At 38.8% G+C, this 12,070-nt stretch overlaps 1 protein-coding gene across 1 annotated transcript; it reads left to right on the forward strand.

Moving 5' to 3' along the window:
- The first annotated feature begins 5,474 nt into the window (after positions 1–5,474).
- On the forward strand, positions 5,475–12,019 carry LOC308090569 (uncharacterized protein). The gene is made up of 4 exons (XM_080435795.1): positions 5,475–5,591; positions 7,201–7,302; positions 9,377–9,619; positions 10,277–12,019. The coding sequence occupies exons 2-4, from the start codon at positions 7,233–7,235 to the stop codon at positions 11,635–11,637; spliced, it is 1,674 nt and encodes a 557-aa protein (XP_080291921.1). The 5' UTR covers positions 5,475–5,591; positions 7,201–7,232; the 3' UTR covers positions 11,638–12,019.
- The last annotated feature ends 51 nt before the right edge of the window (positions 12,020–12,070 follow it).

Here is a 12,070-nt window from a genome sequence, read left to right on the forward strand (position 1 = left end):
CACACACACCGTGTCTTTTCTCTTTTGCTGCTTCATTGTTTGGTCATAGAACCCATTGTGTTTGAATTACATCAGTCATAGTCTTGTGGTGCACACACCATTGTAACAAATCTTACACTGTATTGGTTTGTTGTTCCTCACCAGACTCCTTGAAACCAAAGTGTTTCCAAATAGATTAATTGGTTGTACTTTTCTTGTTGACCAAAGCCTCTCTTTCCATCATTTTGGCTAGATCTGAACTAAACATCTCACAGTCTCACTTAGCTTTTAGGGAGAGGCAAAAGTGCTCAGATGTACATGTAAATGAGAGGGTGTTTATAAAAAACACAAGACAAAACAAAGAGGATCATTGTGAAATGGAATGCTTCAAAATATATACTTTAAAATTGAATTAAATTAAAATAGTAATTAATCTAGCAGCACTACCGTCTTAGATCACTCCTCTCACCGAGGTCAAATAAAGGCTGGTTATGTGATCAAATATGATCTCCCATCCCTACTTGTGAACAGTTACAATTTACGCTCACAGAAATGGTTGCACTGTACGCCCCCTGCTGCTTGAACTGAGGCAGAACATTAAAAACAGATTGGTTACTTTCACCTTATTCACTTTTGACCATTGTTCCTTGTGTAAACTTAAGTTAAGCATGTTTTCTTCCATAATACACAAATCCCATAATATCAAGATTCACATGTTGGAGAGAGCTGGGCTAAGGCCATTTAGTCTTTACCTTCTACAAATAGTATTGTTATTCTTGACACTACTAGGTCTCCAGTTATTAAAGTCCTTATTCACTTGCTTCATTTCAGACCAGTGTGTGAGTCCAGACTGCAGGTGAAGATGAACTCTCCAGACTCAGCCAGGGACATTTCTATTAAACAGGAGGAACCTGAAGACATTTCTATTAAACTGGAGGAACCTGAAGACATTTCTATTAAACAGGAGGAACCTGAAGACATTTCTATTAAACTGGAGGAACCTGAAGACATTTCTATTAAACTGGAGGAACCTGAAGATATTTCTATTAAACAGGAGGAACCTGAAGACCACCCACACCTCAGTAAGTTTCATGTGCTCTTCCTTTCCTTATTATATATATACAATAACAATATAATAATACATATGATAATAAAATAATATAACATTATAAAATAATCCAAAAGCTATTTTGCACAAATGCAATGCCAAAAAAAAACGGCACCATACTGTATAACTTCACCTTGTGATTTTCTTTACAGTATGGATGTAGGTCTTAAACGTATTTTTTTAAGGTGTGGCTCTGTATGAGACGAGGCGTCTAGAAATGGGTCTGAGTCTGAACTCTGTGAGATAACACAGATCTTTGACTGGCTTTTTCGCAGCTTCTTGATTTAAAGTTTGACGATTTGAACCCTAGCTTAATAATAATAATAATAATAATAGTAAAGCTTTATTTATATAGCACCCTTCGAAACAAAGTTACAAAGTGCTTCACAGCAAAAAAGATTGTGAGATTTGCCCCGGACAAACAGGCAGACAGATTAACAAACTCACAGACCCATTTCCAGACGTACAGAGCCATGCCATAAAAATCTTTTACATAGATTTTACAGCTACTGTACCCCCCACATTTCAATCTTTCATTGTCAGAAGTGCTTCTGTTTCATAACGTCATGCACTGATCAGTGGCATGACTAGTAATTTACTCCCAAATCAGAGCTCAGGTGTGAAGTGTAATAACCTGTAGTTGGTAACTGTTTAGTCAATCTTATCTTGGTAGGTAATAGCAAATTATGTACGTGGAACATGGAAGAATGGATTTACATTGTAGTAGTCCATTGTTCACTATCATGTTATTTTTCTGCTCCTAGACATCCTGCACATGGTTGTGTGTAAAGAGGTTTCTCCTGAACAGGAGAGGAGCCCCAGTCTGCTCCAGGAGGAACCAGAGGCTACACAGATTAAAGAGGAACAGCAGGAGTTACTTCAAAGACCAGAGGAGCCTGTTGGGTCAATGTTGACATCACTAGCAGTGAAAAGTGAAGATGATGATGAAGACATCTCTTCAAACTGCTATGAAGTTGAAGTCAAGCTTGATTCTGACACTGAAGTCACTGAAGACAGTGATGATTGGGAGGAGACCAGTGGAGGTCAGTCAGTGTTAAACACAGGGACAGGACATGTGTGGGAAAACTGGGAGTTTGCATACCGACTAAAAATAGAGAAAAATGAGAAATAATAACAGGGAAGCCGTGGGACTCCTAAAAAACTGACTTGTTTGATGATGGAAGCTTTTTGATTGTCTGTACTCACCATTTTAACCTTTCTCTCACCCTCTGTCACCCCCATCTTTGTCTGTCTGTCTGTCTGTCTGCCTCTCTCTCTCTCTCTCTCTCAGAAGTGATATCCCATTCTTCCCAGACTCAGTTCTTCTCTTGTTCTGAGTGTCCATACTCCTTCACATCGCAAGTCTTCCTCCATAAACACATAAGGTTGAGACACAATGACCTCTACTGCCAAATGCTGAGGAATGGACAGATCACCTCATCAGCCTGTCAGCAAATCACCAGCTCTACAACCAGCCGGGAACAAGGAGACACAGATGAACCGAGATCTTACAGTCATCAACAGTTTACAAAGACTTTAACTGAACTAGGAGAAGTACAGACACATCAGCTTTCTTTCACTGGAAATAAAACGCACATCTGTAAACACTGTAACAAGAGTTTATGTAGGTCAACTGAACTGAAGAGGCACCATTGTTTCCACACTGGAGAAAAACCTTTCCAATGTAAACAGTGTAACAGGTGTTTTACTGCATCATCCTCCCTGAAAACACAGCACCGTATCCATACTGGAGAAAGACCTTTCCAATGTAAACACTGTGACAAGAGGTTCAGTACTTCAGGTAATCTGAAGTCACACCTTCGTGTCCACACAGGAGAAAAACCTTTCCTCTGTAAAAATTGTGACAAGAGTTTCAGTGAGTCAAGTGCTCTGAAGACACACCAGCTTGTCCACACAGGAGAAAAACCATTCCACTGTAAATATTGTAATAACAGTTACACTACGTTAGCTACTCTGAAAAGACACCAGTATGTTCACACTGGAGAAAAATGTTTCCACTGTAAATATTGTGAAAAGGGTTTCAGTGAGTCAAATGACCTAAAGAGACACCAGCATATCCACACTGGAGAAAAACCTTTCCATTGTAAACATTGTGACTCGACTTTCAGGCAGTCAGATCACCTGAAGAGACACCAGCTTATCCACACTGGAGAAAAACCTTTCCATTGCACACACTGTGACAAGAGTTTTAATGTATCAAGTAATCTTAAGTCACACCTTCGTGTCCACACAGGAGAAAAACTTTTCAACTGTAAATATTGTGAAAAGAGTTTCAGTGAGTCAAATGACCTGAAGAGACACCAGCGTATCCACACTGGAGAAAAACCTTTCCACTGTAAACATTGTGACTCGACTTTCAGGCAATCAGATCACCTGAAGAGACACCAGCTTATCCACACAGGAGAAAAACCTTTCCACTGTAAATATTGTGACAAGAATTTCACTCAGTCAGGTGACCTGAAGAGACACCAGTCAGTGTGTAGTAAAACCTTTTCAATGTAAACACTGTGAAAAGAGTTTCAATGTTTCAAGTGCTCTGAAGGCACACCTTCGTGTCCACAGTCTATACAGGAGAAAAGAATGTCCACTGTAAACAGTGTGACAAGAGTTTCAATAACTCGGGTAGACAGGCAAAATATTATGGATATATATACTGTTCATGTCAATGGAGGCCTTTATTCTCCAGCTCTTTTGTTTGCTTCTTATTTTAAATCCTTACACCAATTTATTTTAAGTGTTAACGTTAATGATTTATGTTTACTTTATAGCTCGAGGATGCCATTACAGTCAAATGTTTTTCTAGACTTTTACTGTTTTGATATTATGATTTGAATGTAATCAATTCAATTATTTTACTCATATGACCGAGGGAGAAAAAATGCATGCATGTATTTTTAAGGAATTATGAGAATAATTATCATTGCAAAATTTCGGACCGAAAAAATGCATGCATGTATTTTTAAGGAATTATGAGAATAATTATCATTGCAAAATTCCGAAATATTTGGAAATATTTATAAATGAAAAAACCTGGAAAATTGGATATTGGATAATTTGAATATAATTTACATAGTGTTTGGCTATTGATTTTGTTCATAAGAAAACATGTCTAGCATTACGTGAAATACGTGTGGCCTAGGAAGTCGCGTGACGAAAATAACAGATCTACAAGTTAACATTGAATTTGATTGAATACTTTATTAACAATTTTCATATAAGTGCATGTAGTACAGTCTAAAGTTATGCTAAAAGGATAAGACAAGGGGTCACTCGGGGTCGAGGGTAATGCAATATTTGATAAAGTGGCCAAGAAAGTTCTGTTGAAATAAACCTTAGATCTGAAGGTTCAGTCAGGAAAATGTGAATGCTTTAGCCGTGTTTGCAGAGAACTACTAGAGCTCCATTGGCAAGATGAGTGGTTAGAAGAGCAAAAGCAATGCAACATGCCCTGTTCTCATGTAATAAGTACAGAGATGAGAGGCAGCAGCTGTTTTGACAATTGGCAGGTATGCCAGATTTTGTGAGAGAAATAAGCAACCATATCTATGAAAACAGCCCAAAAGAAGTGACTAGGCTACATATTAAACCTTATATGCATCGGATATTTGAAAATAAATCTTGAAAAAAAAGTGAATCAATTTGAATAATCTTTTAAAAACATTTTACTTTTAGATGAGGGTCCGTAGACAAATATAGGCTACTGTACATTTGGGGGTCCTTGACCTGAGAACCACTGGTTTAAACAACATTTAGGAAACAAGCCCAAAATAAGCAACTATACATTTTAGAAATAAGCCCAAAAAAACACAACCCGCAACTACCAACATTTAAAGTGACTTTTACAGAAAAACAAGCCCAAAGTCGCTTATAATAATAAGCAGACTTGGCAACACTGCAACTGGACTGTGAGCACTGCACCAGAAACAGTAGAGCTTATACTTCTATACTGCAGGAAGTAGAAGAAAGGAGGGAATGTAAAGAGCTGGAGTAGGAATAAAGGGAGTGGTGGAAGTAGGCAAGAAGTCATTTGCTCAATGTAAACAAGCTTAGTGCTTAATGAGGGTTTCCAGTTTAGTAGACCTTGTATTGTGAATTTGTACTTCCATGTACTGTTATGTACTGTCATGTACTATTCTCATGTCTTTCTAAATAAACTACATCAATCAATCAATCAATCAATGTTTTAAAGAGAGACAGACTGTTGGGAAGAATTATGATATGGGAATCTGTAGCAGTTAAATAACTCCAGCAGGTGGCAGTAATGCAACACAATGGATGCAAGCTTCCGCTAAAATCCACAGAAGAATAATAAGAGGAAGTTAGTTAAAACAACATGGCGACGTCGTCCTGACAACTCTATGCGTCCTGACTGTTGTTGACACTTTAAAATACAAAGAAAAGTAAAACGTGTCGTTTCTAAACAGTGTCGTCGTTAAGCAGCAGGAGGACGTTTGTAAGCAGCTCAACCACTGAAACACAGCAGGTAAAGATCAACTCATTCATGATGCGTTTCATCCATTTATCATTTTGAGATGAACGAGTTAAGATACATAAATCGTATTATTCTTATATCTGGTTGCTTGTTATAAATGTGATCATAAACAACCAGTTAATAGCAGCCGCAGCAGTAATGATACATTGTTTTGTTGCGTCTTGTTGATGCTATTAATGTAACCCTATCGTTACGTCAGTGTGTTGTATTGCAGTGGTTATAGTATACTGTATGAACAGTATATATTAGAGAGGGAGGGACTGGGAGGGAGACAGGAAGGGAGAGTCATAGCCTATACTGTAGGCTGTTAAGGATGTCTGTTTTCTTACTGAAAGAACCATGTTTGACTTGCAGCTCATCCCATTACATTTCACTTTGAAACGCAATTGAGATGTACATTTGATTACCCTTTTTATCCTTTAGACTTATCTAGCTGTAGTATACAACCCTCGTAGACGTATTTATGATTCTGACGTCTTCGTAGATTGAAGACGTCAGAATCATAAATACGTCTACGAGGGTTGTATACTACAGCTAAGACTTATCAAGTATTTAACCCTATAGTTTGTTACATCAGTGTTTTTGTAGCATTGCAAAAGATCCCATAAGCAATGAGGTGCAAACGTAGCTTGTAAATGAGCAGGATCTGTACTCTGTCCACACAGTCTAATGTTGATGTACGTGTCAAGTGAAGTTAGAGCTCCATGTCTTCATGCACCAGACATTGAATCCTTACCAACTAAACATTTGTCACGATGTAGTATGTCAAGACTAGAATGAATGACCCATCCAGGTAATGCACAGCATTGAAAATAGTGTTCCTGTCTTGTTCACAAGCTGAAAATGTAGCCCCAAACCCACTGTAAGGTTCTCTCCCTATGTCATTGTCAAATCACAAGTTTACAGCAGGTATAAAGGAATGGGTGAAATTATATTTTGCAACATTATTAGATTGTGTCTTTATCCTCTCTCTGTGTGTGTGTGTGTGTGTGTGTGTGTGTGTGTGTGTGTGTGTGTGTGTGTGTGTGTGTGTGTGTGTGTGTGTGTGTGTGTGTGTGTGTGTGTGTGTGTGTGTGGGGGGGGGGAATGGTTGTACTTTTCTTGTTGACCAAAGGCTCTCTTTCCATCATCTTGGCTAGATCTGAACTAAACATCTCACAGTCTCACTGAGCTTTTTAGGGTGCGGCAAAAGGGCTCAGATATAGATGAGAGGCTAGCAGCCCTACTTAGATCACTCTCCTTACCGAGGTCAAAGAAAGGCTGGTTATGTGATCAAATATGATCTCCCATCCCTACTTGTGAACAGTTACAATTTACGCTCACAGAAATGGTTGCACTGTACGCCCCCTGCTGCTTGAACTGAGGCAGAACATTAAAAACAGATTGGTTACTTTCACCTTATTCACTTTAGACCATTGTTCCTTGTGTAAACTTAAGTTAAGCGTGATCTCTTCCATAATACATAAATCCCATAATCTCAAGATTCTGGAGAGAGCTGGGCTAAGGCCATTTTGTCTTTACCTTCTACAAATAGTATTGTTATTCTTGACACTACTAGGTCTCCAATTATTAAAGTCATTATTCACTTGCTTCATTTCAGACCAGTGTGTGGAGCCCAGACTGCAGGTGACGATGAACTATCCAGACTCAGCCAGGGACATTTCTATTAAACAGGAGGAGCCTGAAGACCATCCACACCTCAGTAAGTTTAATGTGCTTTTCCTTTCCTTAATATATATATACAATAACAATATAATAATACATATAATAATACAATAATGATGGCAAATTACCATATCCAAAAGAACATTGAATTTTGCACAAATGCAATGCCAAAAAAAAACTGCACCATATAACTTCACCTTGTGATTTTCTTTACAGTATGGATGTAGGTCTAAAACATATTTTTATGGTGTGGCTCTGTAGGAGACAAGGCGTCTAGAAATGGGTCTGTGAGTCTGAACTGCGTGAGATAACACAGATCTTTGACTGGCTTTTTCTCAGCTTCTTGATTTGAGGTTTAACCAATTGAACCCTAGCATAATAATAATGATAATAATAATAATAATAATAATAATAATAATAATAAAGCTTTATTTATATAGCACCTTTCGAAACAAAGTTACAAAGTGCAGAAGAGATCAACGCTGGAGCAACATGGACATTTTAAGCCTTTTATTATTTAGGTGCAAGTATACAGAGTGACTGACGTTTCGGTCTTTCGACCTTCCTCAGAGTCATGGAAGTTACAAAGTGCTTCACAGAGAATCAAAAACACACCATACAGAAAAAGATAGAGCAAAAAAACATTCAAAACAAAGACATTACGCAGCGATGCAGTAGGACACAATGGGTAAAAACACGTAGGGAATAAAAGCAGCTTTATAAAAGTGAGTTTTCAGGAGGGATTTGAACCGGGGCACAGGCTCTGCGAGCCTGATCTCTAGAGGAAGGGCGTTCCAGAGAGTCGGAGCTCTGAAAGTGAAGGTCACCTTTTGTTTATTTCTGGGAAAATCGGATTTCGAGTAGAATTTTGTCTGAGGACCTCAAATTTCGCTTCGGTATGTATGGCGAGAGTAGGTCGCAGATATAGGATGGGGCTGACCAAAAATGGCCTTAAAGGAAATTAATAACATTTTAAAATCAATTCTGAAAATGATTTAGAGCCAATGTAGGGATGCCAGAATTGGTGAGATATGATCGTACTTTTTTTTTAAGCCGGTCAGGACCCGGGCTGCAGCATTCTGAACCAGTTGTAACCATTGAATCGACTTATTGGAGAGACAGGAATACATCCCTATATTGTGGGGGGAACAGTTACCTGAAATAGCCAATATACAACACATTGCAAGGTGGAAAAAAAGAAAAGTACAGGGCCTGACCCCGATCAACTAAGTATTAGTTCATTAAGTATAGAGGGTTAGTTCAGTAATTATAGAGCGTTGAAGTGGTTAACAACTTTAGTAAGTATTTGAAAGCTTACAGTCTGCACTCTGCACTTTCTTAAGGTCATTACACACCGGCGATTATGCAAATATACGCAAAATTCGGACTCGGTCCGAATAATTAAAAGATGCTTTTGCCCTCCGCAAAACTGATGTGAAAGCTTGCAAAAAAACGTATTATTCGCATGAAAAAATCGCCCCCGGTGTGTAAGGACCATTACTCTTTACAAAACTGAAACATTACTATTACATGCGACACATTTCTATCAGATGTGAAAAATACTTGCTTGGCCTACTGGCAGTGTGCACTAGACTTTTGGCGCTGATCGGTACAGCAGTTTGTGAGATTTGCCCCAGACACACAGGCAGACAGATTCACAAACTCACAGACCCATTTCCAGATGTACAGAGCCACGGCATAAAAATGTTTTACATATACCACCCACATTTCAAGCTTTCATTGTCAGAAGTGCTTCTGTTTCATAACGTCATGCACTGAGTGGCATGACTAATTTACTCCCAAATCAGAGCTCAGGTGTGAAGTATCATGTTTTGAAATTGTTTCAGAATTTCATGATTCAAATAAAACATTTGCCGTAACACCATTATTCATTTTGGGGGTAAAGTAACTAAATATATTACTTCAAATATTTATTTTTTATTTTGCTAAAATCTTGCTAAAACTTTCAGTAATGTAATAACCTGTAGTTAGTAACTGTTCAGTCAATCTTATCTTGGTAGGTAATAGCTAATTTTGTACATGGAACATGGAAGATTGGATTTACATTGTAGTAGTCCAGTGTTGACTATCATGTTGCTATCTGCTCCTAGACATCCTGCACATGGTTTTGTGTAAAGAGGAGATTTCTCCAGAACAGGAGATGAGTCCCAGTCTGCTCCAGGAGGAACCAGAGCCTCCACACATTAAAGAGGAACAGGAGGAGTTACTTCAAAGACCAGAGGGGCCTGTTGGGTCAATGTTGACATTACCAGCAGGCTCTGAAGTTGAAGTTGAACTTGAATCTGACTCTGAAGGAACTGAAGATAGTGATGATTGGGAGGAGACTAGTGGAGGTAAGTCTGTGTTAAACTCTGGGACAGGACTTACATGTGTATTATCAGAATATAAAGCTATTTAACACTTATTTTAACCAAAGTAAATCACTTACCCTACCTTTAACAATGAAGCCGTAGAACTCCCAAACACGGGACCTGTTTGAGGATGGAAGCTTTTCGAGTCGTGTCTAGACTCACCATTTGTAACCTGCCTTTGTAACATTGTGACAAGACTTTCAGTGAGTCAGGTGACCTGACGAGACACCAGTTTGTCCACACAGGAGAAACCATTCCACTGTAAATACTGTAACAACGGTTGCACCTTGTTAGCTACTCTGAATAGACACCAGTATGTTCACACTGGAGTAAAACCTTTCCACTGTAAACATAATGACAAGACTTTCAAATAATCTGAAGTCACATCTTCGTGTCCACACAGGAGAAAAACCTTTCCACTGTAAAAATTGTGACAAAAGCCGACCTGAAGAGATACCAGTGTGTAGAAAATCCTTACTACTGTAAACATTGTGACTCACTATTTGTTATCTGCCTCTCCCCTTCGCTCCCCCCCTCTCCCCCTCTATCACCCCCATCTTTTTCTGTCTGTCTGTATCTCTCTCTCTCTCTCTCTCTCTCTCTCTCTCTCTCTCTCTCTCTCTCTCTCTCTCTTCACAGGAAAGAAAACACACATCTGTGAACATTGTGTCAAGAGTTTCTATCGGTCAACTGAACTTAAGAGACACCATTGTTTCCACACCGGAAGGAAGTCTTTCTATTGTAAACAGTGTGACAAGAGTTTCAGTAACACAACTAGGTTGACGAAACACCAGCGTATCCATACTGGAGAAAAACCTTTCCAATGTAAACATTGTGACAAGACTTTCATTGAGTCAGGTGATCTGACGAGACACCAGCGTATCCATACTGGAGAAAAACCTTTCCAGTGTAAACATTGTCACAAGACTTTCAGTGAGCCAAGTGACCTGACGAGACACCAGCGTATCCATTCTGGAGAAAAACCTTTCCACTGTAAACGATGTGACAAGTCATTTAGTGACTCGGGTAACCTGAAGAGACACCAGCTTGTCCACACTGGTGAAAAACCTTTCCAATGTAAACAGTGTAACAGGTGTTTTACTCAATTATCTTCTCTGAAAACACACCAGCGTATCCACACTGGAGAAAAACCTTTCCAATGTAAACACTGTGACAAGAGGTTTACGGACTCATCTTCTCTGAAAACACACCAGTATGTTCACGTTGCAGAAAAACCTATACAATGTAAACATTGTGACCAGAGTTTTACTAACTCAACTTCTCTGAAATACCACCAGAACCTTCACATTGGAGAAAAACCTTTGCAGTGTAAATATTGTGACCAGACTTTCAGTGAGTCAGGTCACCTGACGAGACACCAGCGTATCCATTCTGGAGAAAAACCTTTCCACTGTAAACATTGTAACAAGACATTTAGTGCCTCGGGTAACCTGAAGAGACACCAGCTTGTCCACCCTGGCGAAAAACCTTTCCAATGTAAACATTGTGATGAGAGTTTTACTGACTCAACTTCTCTGAAATACCACCAGAACCTTCACATTGGAGAAAAACCGTTCCAGTGTAAACATTGTGACAAGAATTTCAGTCATTCATTTGACCTGAAGAGACATCACCGTATCCATACTGGAGAAAAACCTTTCCAGTGTAAATATTGTGTCAAGACTTTCAGTGAGTCAGGTCACCTGACGAAACACCAGCGCGTCCATTCTGGAGAAAAACCTTTCCAGTGTAAACATTGTGGCAAGACTTTCAGTGACTCCGGTAACCTGAAGAGACACCAGCTTGTCCACACTGGTGAAAAACCTTTCCAATGTAAACAGTGTAACAAGTGTTTTACTGACTCAACTTCTCTGAAAAGACACCAGCGTGTCCACACTGAGAAAAACCTTTCCACTGTTAACACTGAGACGAGTTTCAGTGAGTCAAATGCACTGAATAAACACCTGCTTGTCCACACAGGAGAAACCATTCCACTGTAAATACTGTAACAACGGTTACACTTTGTTAGCTACTCTGAATAGACTCCAGTCTGTTCACACTGGAGTAAAACCTTTCCACTGTAAACATTGTGACGAGACTTTCAAGTAATCTGAAGTCATATCTTCGTGTCTTTACACCAATTTGTTCTAAGTGTTAATGTTAACCATTTATGTTGACTTAATACGTTGTTTTAGCTAGAGGATGCCATTACTGTACATCCATATTAAGTATTGCAAATTATTTTATATAAATCATTTATATGGTAGAACAGTTTTTCTATAATTGTACTGCTTTGATGTTATGATTTGAATGTAATCAATTCATGTTTCCATCAATTCATGTAATCTTTCTGTGTTTTAGTACACGCCCAATGGGAGGCACTATTCAATTATTTTACTCATGAAATATTAGGTAACTGGGGAGGGGAAAAAA

Source organism: Gymnoscopelus braueri, assembly GCF_963280865.1.
Source record: "Gymnoscopelus braueri genome assembly, chromosome: 8".
NCBI lineage: Eukaryota > Metazoa > Chordata > Actinopteri > Myctophiformes > Myctophidae > Gymnoscopelus > Gymnoscopelus braueri.

What these genes read in the sequence shown, in the direction of transcription:
- LOC308090569 (XM_080435795.1), top strand. Translation starts at nt 7,233, where the DNA reads ATGAACTATCCAGACTCAGCCAGGGACATTTCTATTAAACAGGAGGAG. An exon ending in TGAAGACCATCCACACCTCA is followed by an intron (nt 7,303 to 9,376) that starts GTAAGTTTAATG and finishes ATCTGCTCCTAG; the next exon opens with ACATCCTGCACATGGTTTTG. An exon ending in TTGGGAGGAGACTAGTGGAG is followed by an intron (nt 9,620 to 10,276) that starts GTAAGTCTGTGT and finishes CTCTCTTCACAG; the next exon opens with GAAAGAAAACACACATCTGT.